At 47.2% G+C, this 13,497-nt stretch overlaps 1 protein-coding gene across 9 annotated transcripts in view; it reads right to left on the bottom strand.

Moving 5' to 3' along the window:
* MARCHF10 (membrane associated ring-CH-type finger 10) overlaps positions 1-12,810 on the bottom strand; it is a 120,200-nt gene extending 107,390 nt beyond the window's left edge. For 4 of the 9 annotated variants that reach the window (XM_033184072.1, XM_033184065.1, XM_033184074.1 and 1 more), the window contains exons 1-2: positions 10,840-11,064; positions 5,771-5,877 (exon numbers count right to left, since the gene is read on the bottom strand). In XM_033184072.1, coding sequence (XP_033039963.1) covers positions 5,771-5,860 — 90 coding nt within the window. In that variant the 5' untranslated portion in view covers positions 5,861-5,877; positions 10,840-11,064. Of the gene's footprint in view, positions 1-5,770; positions 5,878-9,686; positions 9,750-10,839; positions 11,065-12,492 lie in introns of those variants that run through there. The other 5 variants (XM_033184073.1, XM_033184066.1, XM_033184068.1 and 2 more) reach the window with 4 other exon arrangements.
* Between the last annotated feature and the right edge of the window lie 687 nt (positions 12,811-13,497).

The raw sequence follows: 13,497 nt of genomic DNA, 5'->3' as shown, positions 1-13,497 counted from the left end.
CTTAAACCACTACTTTAAATTCTTTCTGGAACAAGGCAAGGGATAGATTAATAATATAACTAAAAAAAAACAAAAAAACAAAAAAACACAAAAAACGCTGCTCCCTGCAAAGTAGTTACTGTGGGTTGCCATTTACTTACTTCAATGATATTTAGAACATCTTACAGACAACCATATTTATTTTTTGCGGATCTTGTGGTAAGTGGTTTTGAAAATGCTCAATGAGAGTGGATTTGACTTTTAGGAATAGTCACAAGTCAGCTGGCTCTAAGTCTGACAAGCTTAGTTGGTAACCAAGTTAGGCAACACAGGCTTTCATGAATGTCAAGGCAATTGGTTCAACATTGAAGAGGGAGACTCAGCCCCGGCCCTTAAGAAGTCGTGGTCCAGGTTGAGAGGATGTCACACAAAAGACAATGTGCAGCCGGGTGCGGTGGCTCACGCCTGTAATCCCAGCACTTTGAGAGGCCAAGGTGGGTGGGTCACTTGAGCCCAGGAGTTTGATACCAGCCTGGCCAACACAGTGAGACCACTGTGTCTCTATAAAAATACAAAACATTTAACTGGGTGTGGTGGCACATGCTTGTGGTTCCAGCCACTCAGGAGGCTGAGGTGGGAGGAAAACTTGAGGCTGAGAGGTTGAGGCTGCAGTCAATCGTGATGGCACCACTGCATCCCCACCTGGGCAACAGAGCGAGACCATGTCTCAAAAAAGAGAGAGAGGAAAAAAAAGACAATTTGCAATGCAGTTTCATAAGCTCTGTGCAGGAAGCATGACAAGAGGGTTGCAGTACTAGAGTGGTGGAAATATTCTAAAGCCAGGTGATAGTTATGGGTGCAAACTTGGTAAATTTACTAAAAGTCATTAAACTGCACACTTAAAACAGGTTGAATTTTATGATATATACTTTTTTTTTTTTTTAAAGATGGAGTTTCCCTCTTGTTGCTCAGGCTGGAGTGCAGTGGGGCTATCACAGCTCACTGCAACCTCTGCCTCCCGGGCTCAAGCGATTCTCCTGCCTCAGCCTCCTGAGTAGCTAGAATTACAGGCATCTGCCACCATGCCCAGTTAATTTTTTGTATTTTTAGTAGACAGGGGTTTCACCATGTTAGCAAGGGTGGTCTCGAACTCCTGACCTCGTGATCCACCCACCTTGGCCTCCCAAAGTTCTAGGATTACAGGCATGAGCCACTGTGTCCGGTTGATATATAAATTATACCACAATCAAGTGTTTTTTTGTTTGTTTGTTTGTTTCTTTTAGATGGAGTCTCGTTTTGTCGCCAGGCTGGAATGCAGTGGCATGATCTCGGCTCACTGCAACCTCTGCCTCCTGGGTTCAAGCGATTCTCCTGCCTCAGCCCCCTGAGTAGCTAGGAATACAGGCGCCTGCCACCACACTCAGGTAATTTTTTGTATTTTTAGTAGAGACAGGGTTTCACCACGTTGGCCAGGCTGGTCTCGAACTCCTGACCTCATGATCTGCCTGCCTCGGCCTCCCAAAGTGCTGGGATTACAGGCATGAGCCATCGCACCCGGCCAGTAAAGTTGCTTTTTAAAAAGGCTACTATGTGTATGAGCACAGAGATTCCCTTTAGTTCTAAATTAAAACTATGATCCTCACCACCTTTGCCCAGGGGAGCAAAGTGAAGAAGGGGGAAGAAGTTGGCAAAGTGGTGAAGTGTAGGTTGGTCTTGCTTAGGTTCTGGGTCTTGAGCCTGCCTTTAAGTGAGGGAAGGCACAGAGGGGTATCCTATATTCCAATGGCATCGCCACATTTAGATTTTAGATAGGTTTCAAGGAAACAGTCTGACGGATGGCAGGACCGGAGGCTAGATGGTCTTGGACAGAAATCAGGGAGGTTGGAACCATGGGGTGGCAACAGGGTGAAAAGGAAGGCACAAGTGCGTGAGTTCTTAGGTACATTTGGCAGGACTTGGTAACTGGTGGGATGGGGATGAGGAGGGAAAGGAAGAGCCAGGGAAGGCTTAGATCATAGGAGGGGCCGCAGGGGGATGGACATGGGGGTACAACCATGGACATATTTGATTTCAGATGCCCCTGTGACATCTAGGTAGACATGGCCAACTGGCAAATACACACATGACTCTGATGCTCTGGGGAGACCCAGAATTACAAGTCTTAGTATAAAGTGGTGGTTGAACCATAGCAGAGGATGAGATGAGTCACAGTGACCTTGTGAACTAGAAAAAAATTGGGCTGAGAATGGAACCCTGGGGAAATTAACATTTGAGAGCCAGGGAGATGAAGAGTACATAGAAAAGAAAATGGAGAAGAAAGTGAGAGAAACAGGAAGAAAGTCAGGAGAGTGTGACATCAGAGAGCCAAACGAGACTGGGCACAGAGGCTCATGCCTATAAGCCCAGCACTTTGGGAGGCTGATGCAGCAGCATCACCTGAGGCCAGGAGTTTGAGACCAGCCTGAGAAATATTAAAAAAAGAAAGAAAGAGAGAGAGAGAGAGAAAGAAAGAAAGAGAGAGAGAGAAAGAAAGAAAAGAAAAGAAAAGAAAAGAAAAGAAAAGAAAAGAAAAGAAAAAGCCAAAGAGTCATGTTCGAGAAGAAAGGAGTAATAACGTCAAAGGTAGATAAGACCGCAGAAAATAAAGACTGAGAAGGAGCCCAGTGAATTTGGTTACTGACATTAGCATAAGAGTTTCAGGAGAGGGGAGGGGAGGTGATGGTCAGGCTGCAGCAGGCCAGGGAATCCACGGGAGGGCAGGAAGCAGAGACTGAAATGGAGCTGGCTATTTGGGACATCTGGGATGAGGCAGGAAGGAGTCAGCGCTGCAGCTAGAGAAGGACACGATGTCTACAGAAAGCTTTGCTCTTTTGTTCTTAAGATGGGAGACACTTAAGCATGTTCGTGGACTGAGCCAACAAGAAAGGAAATGTCAAAGCTACCAAGGAGAGGCCTGTGGATGGCAGGGGCTGGAGAGCAGAGGGCCTCAAATCAGGATCTCAGGCTGGGTACCAGCAGGTAGAGGGTCACTTCCTCCTCCAAGATGTGGGGACTAGATGGTGTGTAGCCTGGAGTGAAGGAGAGGAGGCTGAGTGGGTTCTCACCTGCCGGCCTTGGGGTCTTCATTTTGTTTCATTTGAGTGTGTGAAACCGGGCAGGGAGTTCTTTGTTGAAACTCTGGGGGTTGGAGGTTTGAAAAGAGTGAAAAGGTTTAAAATCATGATGATAACAGAGGGAGCTGAGGGACAAGTAAATGTGTTGACATGAGTCATCCTTCATTCTTTTCTTTCCCTCAGTCCGCCTCTCCATCCATCAGCAAGATGTCTGTTCTGTTTCCATTTCCTGGGCCAGGCCACTTCTCACCACCTCCACTTCTACCACCCCGGGCCAAGTGGCCAGAATCTCTCTCCTGAATTTCTATCATAGCTTCCTTACAAGTTTTCCTGCTTTTTCTCTTGCCCCTTCTAGTCCTTTCCCCATACCACAGCCAGAGTTACCCTTAATACAACATAAATCAGATCATACTATTCCACAGCTTAACCATCCAATAATTTTCACAGTGATAAGAATAAAATTGGGTAGGGCGCACTGGCTCATGCCTGTAATCCTAGCACTTTGGGAGGCTAAGGTGGGTCGATCACCTGAAGTCGGGAGTTTGAGACCAGCCTGACCAACATGGAGAAACCCTGTCTCTACTAAAAATACAAAATTAGCCGGGTGAGGTGGCGCATGCCTGTAATCCCAGCTACTTGGGAGGTGGAGGCAGGAGAATTGCTTGAACCTGGGAGGCAGAGGTTGCAGTGAGCCAAGATCCTGCCACTGCACTCCAGCCTGGGCAACAAGAGCAAAACTCCGTTCAAACAACAAAAACAAAAAACACACAAAAGGAATAAAATCTAAATGCCAAGCTATGCTCAGTGAGATGCAGTGTGACGCTTCTGCACTTTCCCTGGGTTCATGTGTTCTAGCCCCTCTAGCTGCCTTTGGTTTCCTCCAGGCTGGTTCCTGCCTCAGGGCCTTTGAACTGACTTTCCTTCCACTTGGGAAGCTCTGGTGGGATCTTTCCCATAATTCACCTCAACAGTCAAGTGTCATTTCCTCAAAGAGACCTCCCCGGCTTCTAACGGAGCACCGCCTCCAACCCCTTAACCTGTTCTATTTTCCTCATTGTATTTATCGATAATTGAAACTACCTTACACATGTCTACTTGTGTAAGCCCTTTCCCCTCTTAATCCTAAAATAAGAACTCCGGGAGAACAGACGCTTTGTTCAGCACATAGTAGGCACCGAATAGATATTGGCTGAATGAATAAATGAAATAGATATTGGCTGAATGAATGAATGAAAAGCCAGTGTTGAAAGTCCAATGGAGATTAGAAAATAAAACGGCAATGGCTCAAAGCCACACCGTTGTGTGATTGTCTTCAACGAGGACCATAAAACTATAAGATCGATTTTTTCCTATGTGCCTGTTCTGGAGACAATTTCAAACAGGAGCCGGGTGGCAGAGGCATCTTTGCGAGAAGTAGTTAGACTCCCAGGGCGACCAGTGTGGATGTTTATGTTCTTATTTATTTTGCAGAAATGCCCTTGATTTTCTAGTCTTCTTATACGTGGGTTGGCACGTTGTGGGAGGAAATTGCTGACTCCATTTCCAGCCCCAAAGCTAAGCCGTATTATACAGGTGAAATCAGGTTACTGAGATAGGTCTGGTTTCCTTGGTGACCTGGGAGCTTTAGTTATATTTGAAATTGCTAAGAAGGGGAAAAAACTGATAACAGCAGTTCTGTGTTTTCCTCAGGGAAGAAGCGCTTTTCAATCCTCAGCCCAGGCTGAGAACATGCCTTCTTGATTGGCAAGGGCTGAGGTCCCACCTCCGGCAGGATGACTGACACTTTCTACCTGCTCCCAGGATCCCACAACCCAGTCTGGCAAGTTTATCCTATGCCAGCTCTGGCTGACTGCAACCTCAGGATTCCTCAGGCTCCCTGTGTGTTTTGGTGTTGCACGTAAACACTGTAACTAGGGGGACCGGCAGTTACCTCATTGTAAAATGTGCAAACCACCTTTCTTCCGGTGGGGATGACAACAGAAGGGCGTGTTATTTTACAAACGGTAGGGCGACCCAGTTAACTCTTTCGTGTTTTCTTTCCTTCTCAGTTGGTTTGTCAAATTTAAGCCCTAATGCCACTGGTCGACAAGGGCTCCATGCCGAACACTGAGGGAAGTACTTTCACAGTGTTGATTTCATTTCATTTTCATGATAATACTAGAAGTGGATACGACCATTATCCTTGTTTGTGTTTATTTGTTTGTTTCTGAGACGGAGTCTCGCTCTGTCACCCAGGCTAAAGTGCAGTGGCGCGATCGATCTCGGTTCACTGCAACCTCTGCCTCTCGGGTTCAAGTGATTCTCCTGCCTCAGCCTCCCGAGTGGTTGGGACTACAGTGCCACCACGCCTGGCTAATTTTTTGTATTTTCGGTAGAGACAGGGTTTCACTGTGTTAGCCAGGATGGTCTTGATCTCCTGACCTCATGATCCACCCGCCTCGGCCTCCCAAAGTGCTGGGATTACAGGCGTGAGCCACCGCGCCCGGCTATCCCTGTTTTTTTTTTTTCACAGACGAGGAAATAGAGAAGTGAAGTGGCTTTTGCTAGTCACATACCTAATCGGTGGGTTTGGGATTTTAGAAAACTTTTACTGCTTATCATATGTTGACGCTGTATTCTGAATTCTCTCTAAATACTGGAAGAGAAGGCAGAAGACCATTCTTGCTTTCCGCAATTACCTGATACTCAGAGTCCACCTTATGCTGCATGTCCCGCAGATACTGAGCATTGCTGAAGAACTTCTGCCTGTCCCTTGCGTCATGCAACATGATTCCTAATCCCCGATCTGCATAGAAAAGATAAACAAATGTGCTGTGATAGAGTCCTTTGTTGTGATGCCGTATTTGGATTTATTTTCATCTAATTACTTTTATTTGTGTATTCATCTAATGTCCCTTGTTTGAAAGGCACAGATGCTCCTTTCAAGCTGAAGGGACTTCTTGTGTTGGTGCTGATGCCCTGACAGTCCTCCTGTTCCAGGCATAAATAATGCAGCCACCTTCATCAGGCACTTCAGAGATCCTGTCCTGGTTACTCAGAGGGAGTTAGATTGACAGATACCTGAATCGTTTCTAGAGCATGACAAAAAGGAAAACCTGAGAACCTAGCTAAATGAGCAGTGACCAAAGTTACAGGCCCCTAGTTGCTTAAATCCATTTAAACAACAATGATTGCACCCTTATTCTCATCCAGGCACTGTGCTGGGCACTGGAGTAGAGCAACCAGCAAAGCAGACACGACCTTCAGCTTTGCTTTCTTTTTTTTTTTTTTTTTGAGACAGAGTTTTGCGTTTGTTGCTCAGGCCAATGGCCAATCTCAGCTCACTGCAACCTCCGCCTCCCGGGTTCAAGCGATTCTCCTGCCTCAGCCTCCCTAGGAGCTGGGATTACAGGCACCCGTCACGATGCCTGGCTAATTTTTGTATTTTTAGTAGAGACGGGTTTCATCATGTTGGCAGGGCTGGTCTCGAGTTCCTGACCTCAGGCGATTCACTCGCCTCAGCCTCCTGAAGTACTGGGATTACAGGTGTGAGCCACCATGCCCGGCCTGTGTTGCTTATAATCCGGGGTATGAGACTGACTTTGAGCAAGTGAATCCTAACTGTGATAGGGGCTCTGGAGCAGAACTATGGGGCTCTTTGAGAGTGTTATTATGGGAAGGCATAACCTGGTCTGGAGGGGTCAGGTAAGGTTTTCCTTAGGCAATGACACTGGGTTTGACAAAGTGAGCTAGCTGAGAAGTGGAACAGAGAGGACAGCAGGTGCAGAGGCTTCAGGCATGAAGAGGCAGGTGCAGATGAGGAAGATGGGAGGGAAGCAGTGCAGCTGGAGCAGAGATGAGGCGGGAACAGCCCCGGAAGGGCTGCAGGGGAGGCGGGGACCAGCTCCCGTGGGGCCTTGAAGGTCATGATTCAAAGAGTCATAGGAAACTACTGAAAAGTTCCAATCTGGGGAGTAAATGATTAGATTTGTATTTTTATTTTTTATTTTATTTATTTATGTATTTATTTATTTTGAGATGGAGTCTTGCTCTGTCGCCCAGGCTGAAGTGCAGTGGCGCAATCTTGGCTCACTGCAAGCTCTGCCTCCCAGGTTCATGCTATTCTTCTGCTTCAGCCTCCCGAGTAGTTGGGACTACAGGTGCCCGCCACCACGCCTGGTTAATTTTTTGTATTTTTAGTAGAGACAGGGTTTCTCCATGTTAGCCAGGATGGTCTCGATCTCCTGACCACGTGATCTGCCCACCTCGGCCTCCCAAAGTGCTAGGATTACAGGTGTGAGCCACCGCGCCTGGCCTTGTGTTTTTATTTGTTAATTCTTTTTCTTAGAGACAGGATCTTGCTCTACCATTCAGGCTGGAGTGTAGTGATGTGATCATAATTCACTGGGTATAGTGGCTCACGCCTCCCGAGGTGATCACCACTTGAGCCCAGGAGTTTGAAACCAGCCTTGGCAATATAGCAAGCCCGTTTCTATTAAAAACAAAATTGAAAATTAGCCAGGTATTGTGATGCATGCCTGTAGTCCCACCCACTCAGGAGGCTGAGGTGTGAGGCTTGCTTCAGCCCAGGAGTTAGAGGCTGCAATGAGCCATGGTCAGGCCACTGCACTCTAACCTGGGCAACAGAGCAAGACCCTCTGTATTTAAAAAAAAGAAAGAAAGATTTGTATTTTAAAAAGATCCTTCCAGTTGCAGTATGAGAATGGATGGGGTGCTGGGGATGGTGGTAGAGTAAAAAACGTAATGGGAAGACCATCGGGAATATTTCATAGTAATCTAGATGTGATAAGATGAAAACCAGCATTGGGTAGCAACAGTGGAGAGAAAAAGAAGGAGGAGGAGGAGGAGAATGGGGAGGGAGAGGGGATCATAGCTACTCTTTTTTTCTGAGACGGAGTCTTGCTCTGTCACCCAGGCTGGAGTGCAGTGAGGCTGTTTCGGCTCACTGCAACCTTCACCTCCCAGGTTCCTGCAATTCTCCTGCTTCAGCCTCCCAAGTAGCTGGGATTACAGGCACGTGCCACCACGCCCGGCTAATTTTTTATTATTAGTAGAGATGAGGTTTCACCATATTGGCCAGGCTGATCTTGAACTCCTGACCTCAGTTGATCCACCTGCCTCAGCCTCCCGAAGCGTGAGCCACTGGGCCGGGCCCATAGTTACTCTTTACTAAGCCTCTGGAAGGGATAGGCCTTGTTCTAAGCAGTTACATCAATTAACTCATTCATTCTTCTCAACAACACTGTGAGGCCAGAGCTAGATCTCTATTTTGCAGGTGAGGAAACTGAGGGCCAAAGGGATTCAGTAACTTGCCTAAAGTTACAGAGCTAGTGAGTGGGAGAGTTGGGATGTGAACCCAGAGAGTCTTGCTGCAGTGCGCACACTCTTAACCAACGGATTCAAGGGATGCTCAGGAGAGAAAGTCATCAGGGCTTGCGATTATATGAATGGACCAGGGGTGGAAGTCTCAGGGATGCCCAGGTTACTGGCTTGAGCAGCCAGTGGGTTGATGCCAGCACTCCCTTCAGAAAACACAGGAGGAGCTGCTTTGTGAGGAAACAGTATGGCGTGACAAGTGTCTGGGGTACGGCAAATGGAGATGTCAAGTGTGCTGTCAGACGCAGGGCTCTAGAGCTGACCAGAGAGGTACAGATTTGGGCATTGCTGGGATTCTGTGATGACTGCAGTTGAAGGAAGAATGGGAACGAAAAGAGAAAGAGGACACGGGACAAAACCGTGAAGAACACTAATATTTAGAGAACAAGCCGCTGAAGAGAAACTCTGCCAAAAAAAAAAAAAGCCAGAGAGGCAGGAAGAAACCAGGTGGGTGCCATTTCAGAGATGCTGAGGAGGTTTCAAAAAGGAGGCTATTAATAACCTTGGTGAGAGCATTCAGTGACGGGGCTGGGAGGGCTGCAGAAGGTTGTGTAAATGGGAGGTAAAAGCATGGAGATCATGCTTTCAAGAAGTTTAGCTTTGACTGGCATGGCCCAAATTTATGGCCAAGATATGGAAGCTCACAAAGGGATAAAATGGCACTGTTAATAACGACCCCTCATCTATGGGGTCATCAAAGTCCCCACACTATTCCTGCTTGTTGTCTACTGAAGCTCTTTCATTTATTTCTACACACACACATATACGTATTTTTTACAACTGCTGTGTGACAAGGGCTGCTAGGCTCTGGGGAAACATCAGGATGGGACAGGCGACATCTCTACCTTCAGGTGTATATGTTCTGTGGCTTTCCCTCCCTCCTCCTGTTTATTCAGTTGTGTAGATATTGGCAGAGTCAGGCTGCCCCTGACTCATGGTGACCCAGCGTCTGGTCTGGTAGTTATGAAATCTCACACGGTTTATCGTCTGGCCCTGGACAATGGGGAAAACTTGTGCTGGTCTCTTGGGGGCTGTTTTCTCTGGAGTATGGAAAGTTGGTCTTTGACAGTCAGAATCTGAAACTACAATGTGTATTTCCAGGCTACACGCAGAACCTACATTTCATCTCTGAGCATTTTAATAATCACATGGGACTATGTTTTAAAAGATCACTTTTAGCTTTTCATCTGAATGTGTACCTGCATAGAATGAAGTTACCTTTCCACTCTTTTCAGAAAACAATGGTGTTAAGACAGGCAGAAGGATAAGCTCCTGCTGCTACTGTGGGAAAGAGAAGCCTGTCACAATCTTAATCAGGCAGAGACCATAAGGACTCATAATAAAAATATGTTAATGGTAACTAAAGGGGAGCATCCCAGAGTCCACTTGGATGATACATTTTCGTTGCCAAAGTTAATATAGAAAGCCAGTTAATCTATCACGGCTTTAGAGTAGGATTAATTTAAGGAGGCTTCTAAGTCAAGAGGCATGAAATAACTTTGTCTAAATAGGTAGGAAGTAGCACCCTTTGAATTATTTGCTAAGTTACCTCTGACTTCACAATCACCTACCAAATAAAGGACTTAAAAATGCTTGTAATCCCAGCACTTATGGAGGCCGAGGTGGGTGGGTCACTTGAGGTCAGGAGTTCGAGATCGGCCTGGCCAACATGGCAAAACCCCACCTCTACTAAAAATACAAAAATTAGCTGGGCATGGTGGTGCACTCCTGCAGTCCCAGCTACTTGGGAGGTTGAGACGGGAGAATCACTTGAACCTGGAAGGCGGAGGTTGCAGTGAGCCAAGATGGCACCACTGCACTCCAGCCTGGGCGACAGAGAGACACTCCATCCCCCCCAAAATAAATAATAATAAAATAATAAAAATAAAGTTGCCTACAAAAGTCTCTTTTCCTTCCCCAAAACTCTCTATTACATTGTATTTTACAATATTTAGAAACATCGTGGTGCCACATGTAATTTTTTATTTAAATACATCAAGTCTTTATGAGATTAAACGAATATTACAGGAACCAAGAAAACAGGGTATTAGTGTTAAGACCGAGAAGATGGTGGGTTACGTTGGTTTAAGCAAACATTTTCCGTGTTCGCTTGAACTTCATACCACACTCAGTCAGTCTGAAAAACTGACCAGGATGAACAAGAAACAGAAATAACAGTATGGAAATAAAACTACATGAGATAATGCTTAATTCACGGATCTCAGCTTTCTAGGCCTACTCAACCAGATGGCCACTTGAAGCCAAGAATTTTTTCCCAGCAAACACAGAGGGTTGGGGTGGGGGTGATAATAAAGTGTGAGCAAGGCGCATGTTTCTAAAATAGCCCTCTGTATTCTCTTCTATCGCTCACCTTTGAACTGCTTCTTAATTTAAAATCCACTCATGGTTATGCACGCTTCTGTTTTAAGTCTTTCTGGTGATAATGTCTTGTGCCAAATCTGTGCTTTAGAAATCAATATAAAAAGCCATATTAAGTAGGGAGAGAGAAAGGAGGAGGGAGTTGGAGGCAGGTGGAGAAGGAAGGAGGGGGGTCCTGCCTTGCTGAAAGCAAGAGCGAGTAATTCTTCTTGGCCTCAAAATTCTACATATCTGTGAAATTTTAATGGGGAATATTCTAAGAACTTTGTGACATACACATTCCTCTCTGGTGTAACTTTCCAGTGGATTCCAACCAAGTTTTCCTGACTGAAGGGAACAGAATCTGAATGCAGAATGTTTTTCAGTGCTCTAAAAAGTCATGCATACATACCATCCTTCTGTTTTATGACCACATTTGTCAAAAGAACCGATTTGAAGGAGCCTCTTCTTAATAACAATCAAAATCTTATTGGTTTCTTACTATGTTCTCATAAGAGAAAGACATCACTAAAGTTAATATTCTGTTAAGCAATAAAGGCAAATGTAAATAATTTAATCTCCTCCTTAGACGGAAGGTTGCTTTGAAACAAAATCTAAATGGTTATTGTTAATACTTGACAACCAGGCTCAAAAATCACTCCCTTTCCACAATTAGGTGATTGGAGAAGGATTTCAGGAGACCTTATTCAACCTTTCCCCCAACTGATTAATCTGTAATGTCCAACATTATAGGATTTGTTTAAATCTTAGCTTTTAAAAAAACTTAGCATTTTGAAGTCTTAGCTTATAAACATGTCTTGAGTATAAGCAACAAAGTTTACGATTTGGGCCCAATTTATGAAGACCGTGACTGCAGAGAAAAAGGGGGAATTGGTTGGGAAAGGTAAGGAGATCTTTCAACTCTTCCAGCCAGTTGGGCTTAAGAGTTGGGGCGGGGCGGAGGCGGGGGAACAGACTTGTTTTTGGCGGTGATTCCTCATTTTACTGTGAAACTAGGAGAGACAGGTGGTCACATTTCGACCATCAAGCCTAGAAGAGGAGAAACTCAACGAGTAATCGGGAAACTTTGGGAGAGGAAACGTCACAGGTTTGACAAGCAATTCAGTGCCATCATTAATAACAATATCCAGCCAGGGAAACATAACGAGACCCCTTCTTTACAAATAATTTAAAACATTAGCCAGACATGGTGGTGACCTGTGGTCCCCGGTACCACCGGGAGGCTGAGGCGGGAGGATCGCTTGAGCCTGGGAGGTCGAGGCTGCAGTGAGCCGTGACTGCCCCGCTGCACTCTAGCCTGGGAGACGGAGCGAGACTCCTCAAAAACAAACAAAACCAGTATCAACCATTTCGCACTCAGAAGCCTAAGGGACCATGGTCTGTGTATACCTTTTCTGACCAGTGGCGTCTGCAGGAAGAAAGGTGAGTGCGGGCGGCTGCCAGTGAGCAAAGGGTCACGGTCTCCCCCAAACCTGCCCCTTTGAGACAGAAAAAAGCTGGGGCTGGGGTCAGCCAGGGGGAGGGGACGGCCAGGCCACCGGATGTTAGGCCCGGTTTCCCTCCAGAATCTTGGAAGACGAAAGGGAAGGTTGTCCCCCATCCTGGCAGGACGGAAGAGGAGCGGCGGGGGCGAGTGGGCCGTTACCTGGGGGTCTGCCCTTCCTCCCCTGCCGGGGCTAAAGGGGTCGAGGGGCAGGGCGGGCGGGCCGGTCCAGGGCGCAGGAGCCGCCCATTAATTGCGCGGGGACTGGCCTAAGCGCCTCTCCCTCCTCCTCCTCTGGCTTCTTCGCTCCCTAAACCTGCCCCTCTTCCTCCTCCTTCCCCGAGGCTGCTTTCCGCGGCGCCGACCGGCCTCGCCTGGGGCGGGGGCGGTGGGGGCGGCTACGGGGCGTCCTCTGGTTTCCCTAGCAACCGCGCCTCCCCGCCCCCACCCCTCGCCCCCGCGCGACCAGGTGCAGCCTCCGAGAGCGCCGGGCGGGGCGGGGCGGGGCTGTGGCCTCTGGGTCCCAAGGCGGGCGTGGGCGCCCGCTGGTTGCCGTGGGAACGAGGCTGGCTGCAGTCGGGGAGGCAGGGCCGCGCTGGTGGGCAGAAAAGAGATGCCCAAGGAGGAGGCGGTTGGGTTTGTCTGGATGCCCAAGCCCAGACCCAGATATCCAGGCCTCCGCTCCCTTCCCTGAAAGGGTGCTATGCTTCATAAAAAATGAGATTAGAAAACGAGAGAGGAAAATATTTTTAATGGAATCAGGGAATATGAAAAGCGGTACATGCAAAGAGGGAAAGATACTGCAGTCCTGGAGTTCGACCTCTGCAGAGGACATCTGGAATGCTATGGTCCAACATGAAAAAGAAGAAATAAGCGATGAAGGGAGGCACCCAGTCAGTGGCAGAACCGAGACCAGAGCCCAGGCCTCTTCGTAATCAGTCGTCTTCACCCCCTTTCCAAGGAGAGAGGTGCTTAGAGGCCTAGACCAGGCCTCACAGGTTTGGAGGAAGGGCACCAGAACCGCTACTACCCTCACCTTTTCTCTGCCAGGCTGATTTCTTTCTTTCTTTCTTTCTTTTTCTTTTTTTCTTTTTTTGAGACAGAGTCTCGCTCTGTCGCCCAGGCTGGACAGTGCAGTGGCGCGATCTCCGCTCACTGCAGCCTCTG

The sequence above is a fragment of the Trachypithecus francoisi genome, unplaced genomic scaffold, assembly GCF_009764315.1.
Source record: "Trachypithecus francoisi isolate TF-2019V2 unplaced genomic scaffold, Tfra_2.0 Lachesis_group20, whole genome shotgun sequence".
NCBI classification, from domain to species: Eukaryota; Metazoa; Chordata; class Mammalia; order Primates; family Cercopithecidae; genus Trachypithecus; species Trachypithecus francoisi.
This window is presented reverse-complemented; position numbering and strand designations above follow the sequence as displayed.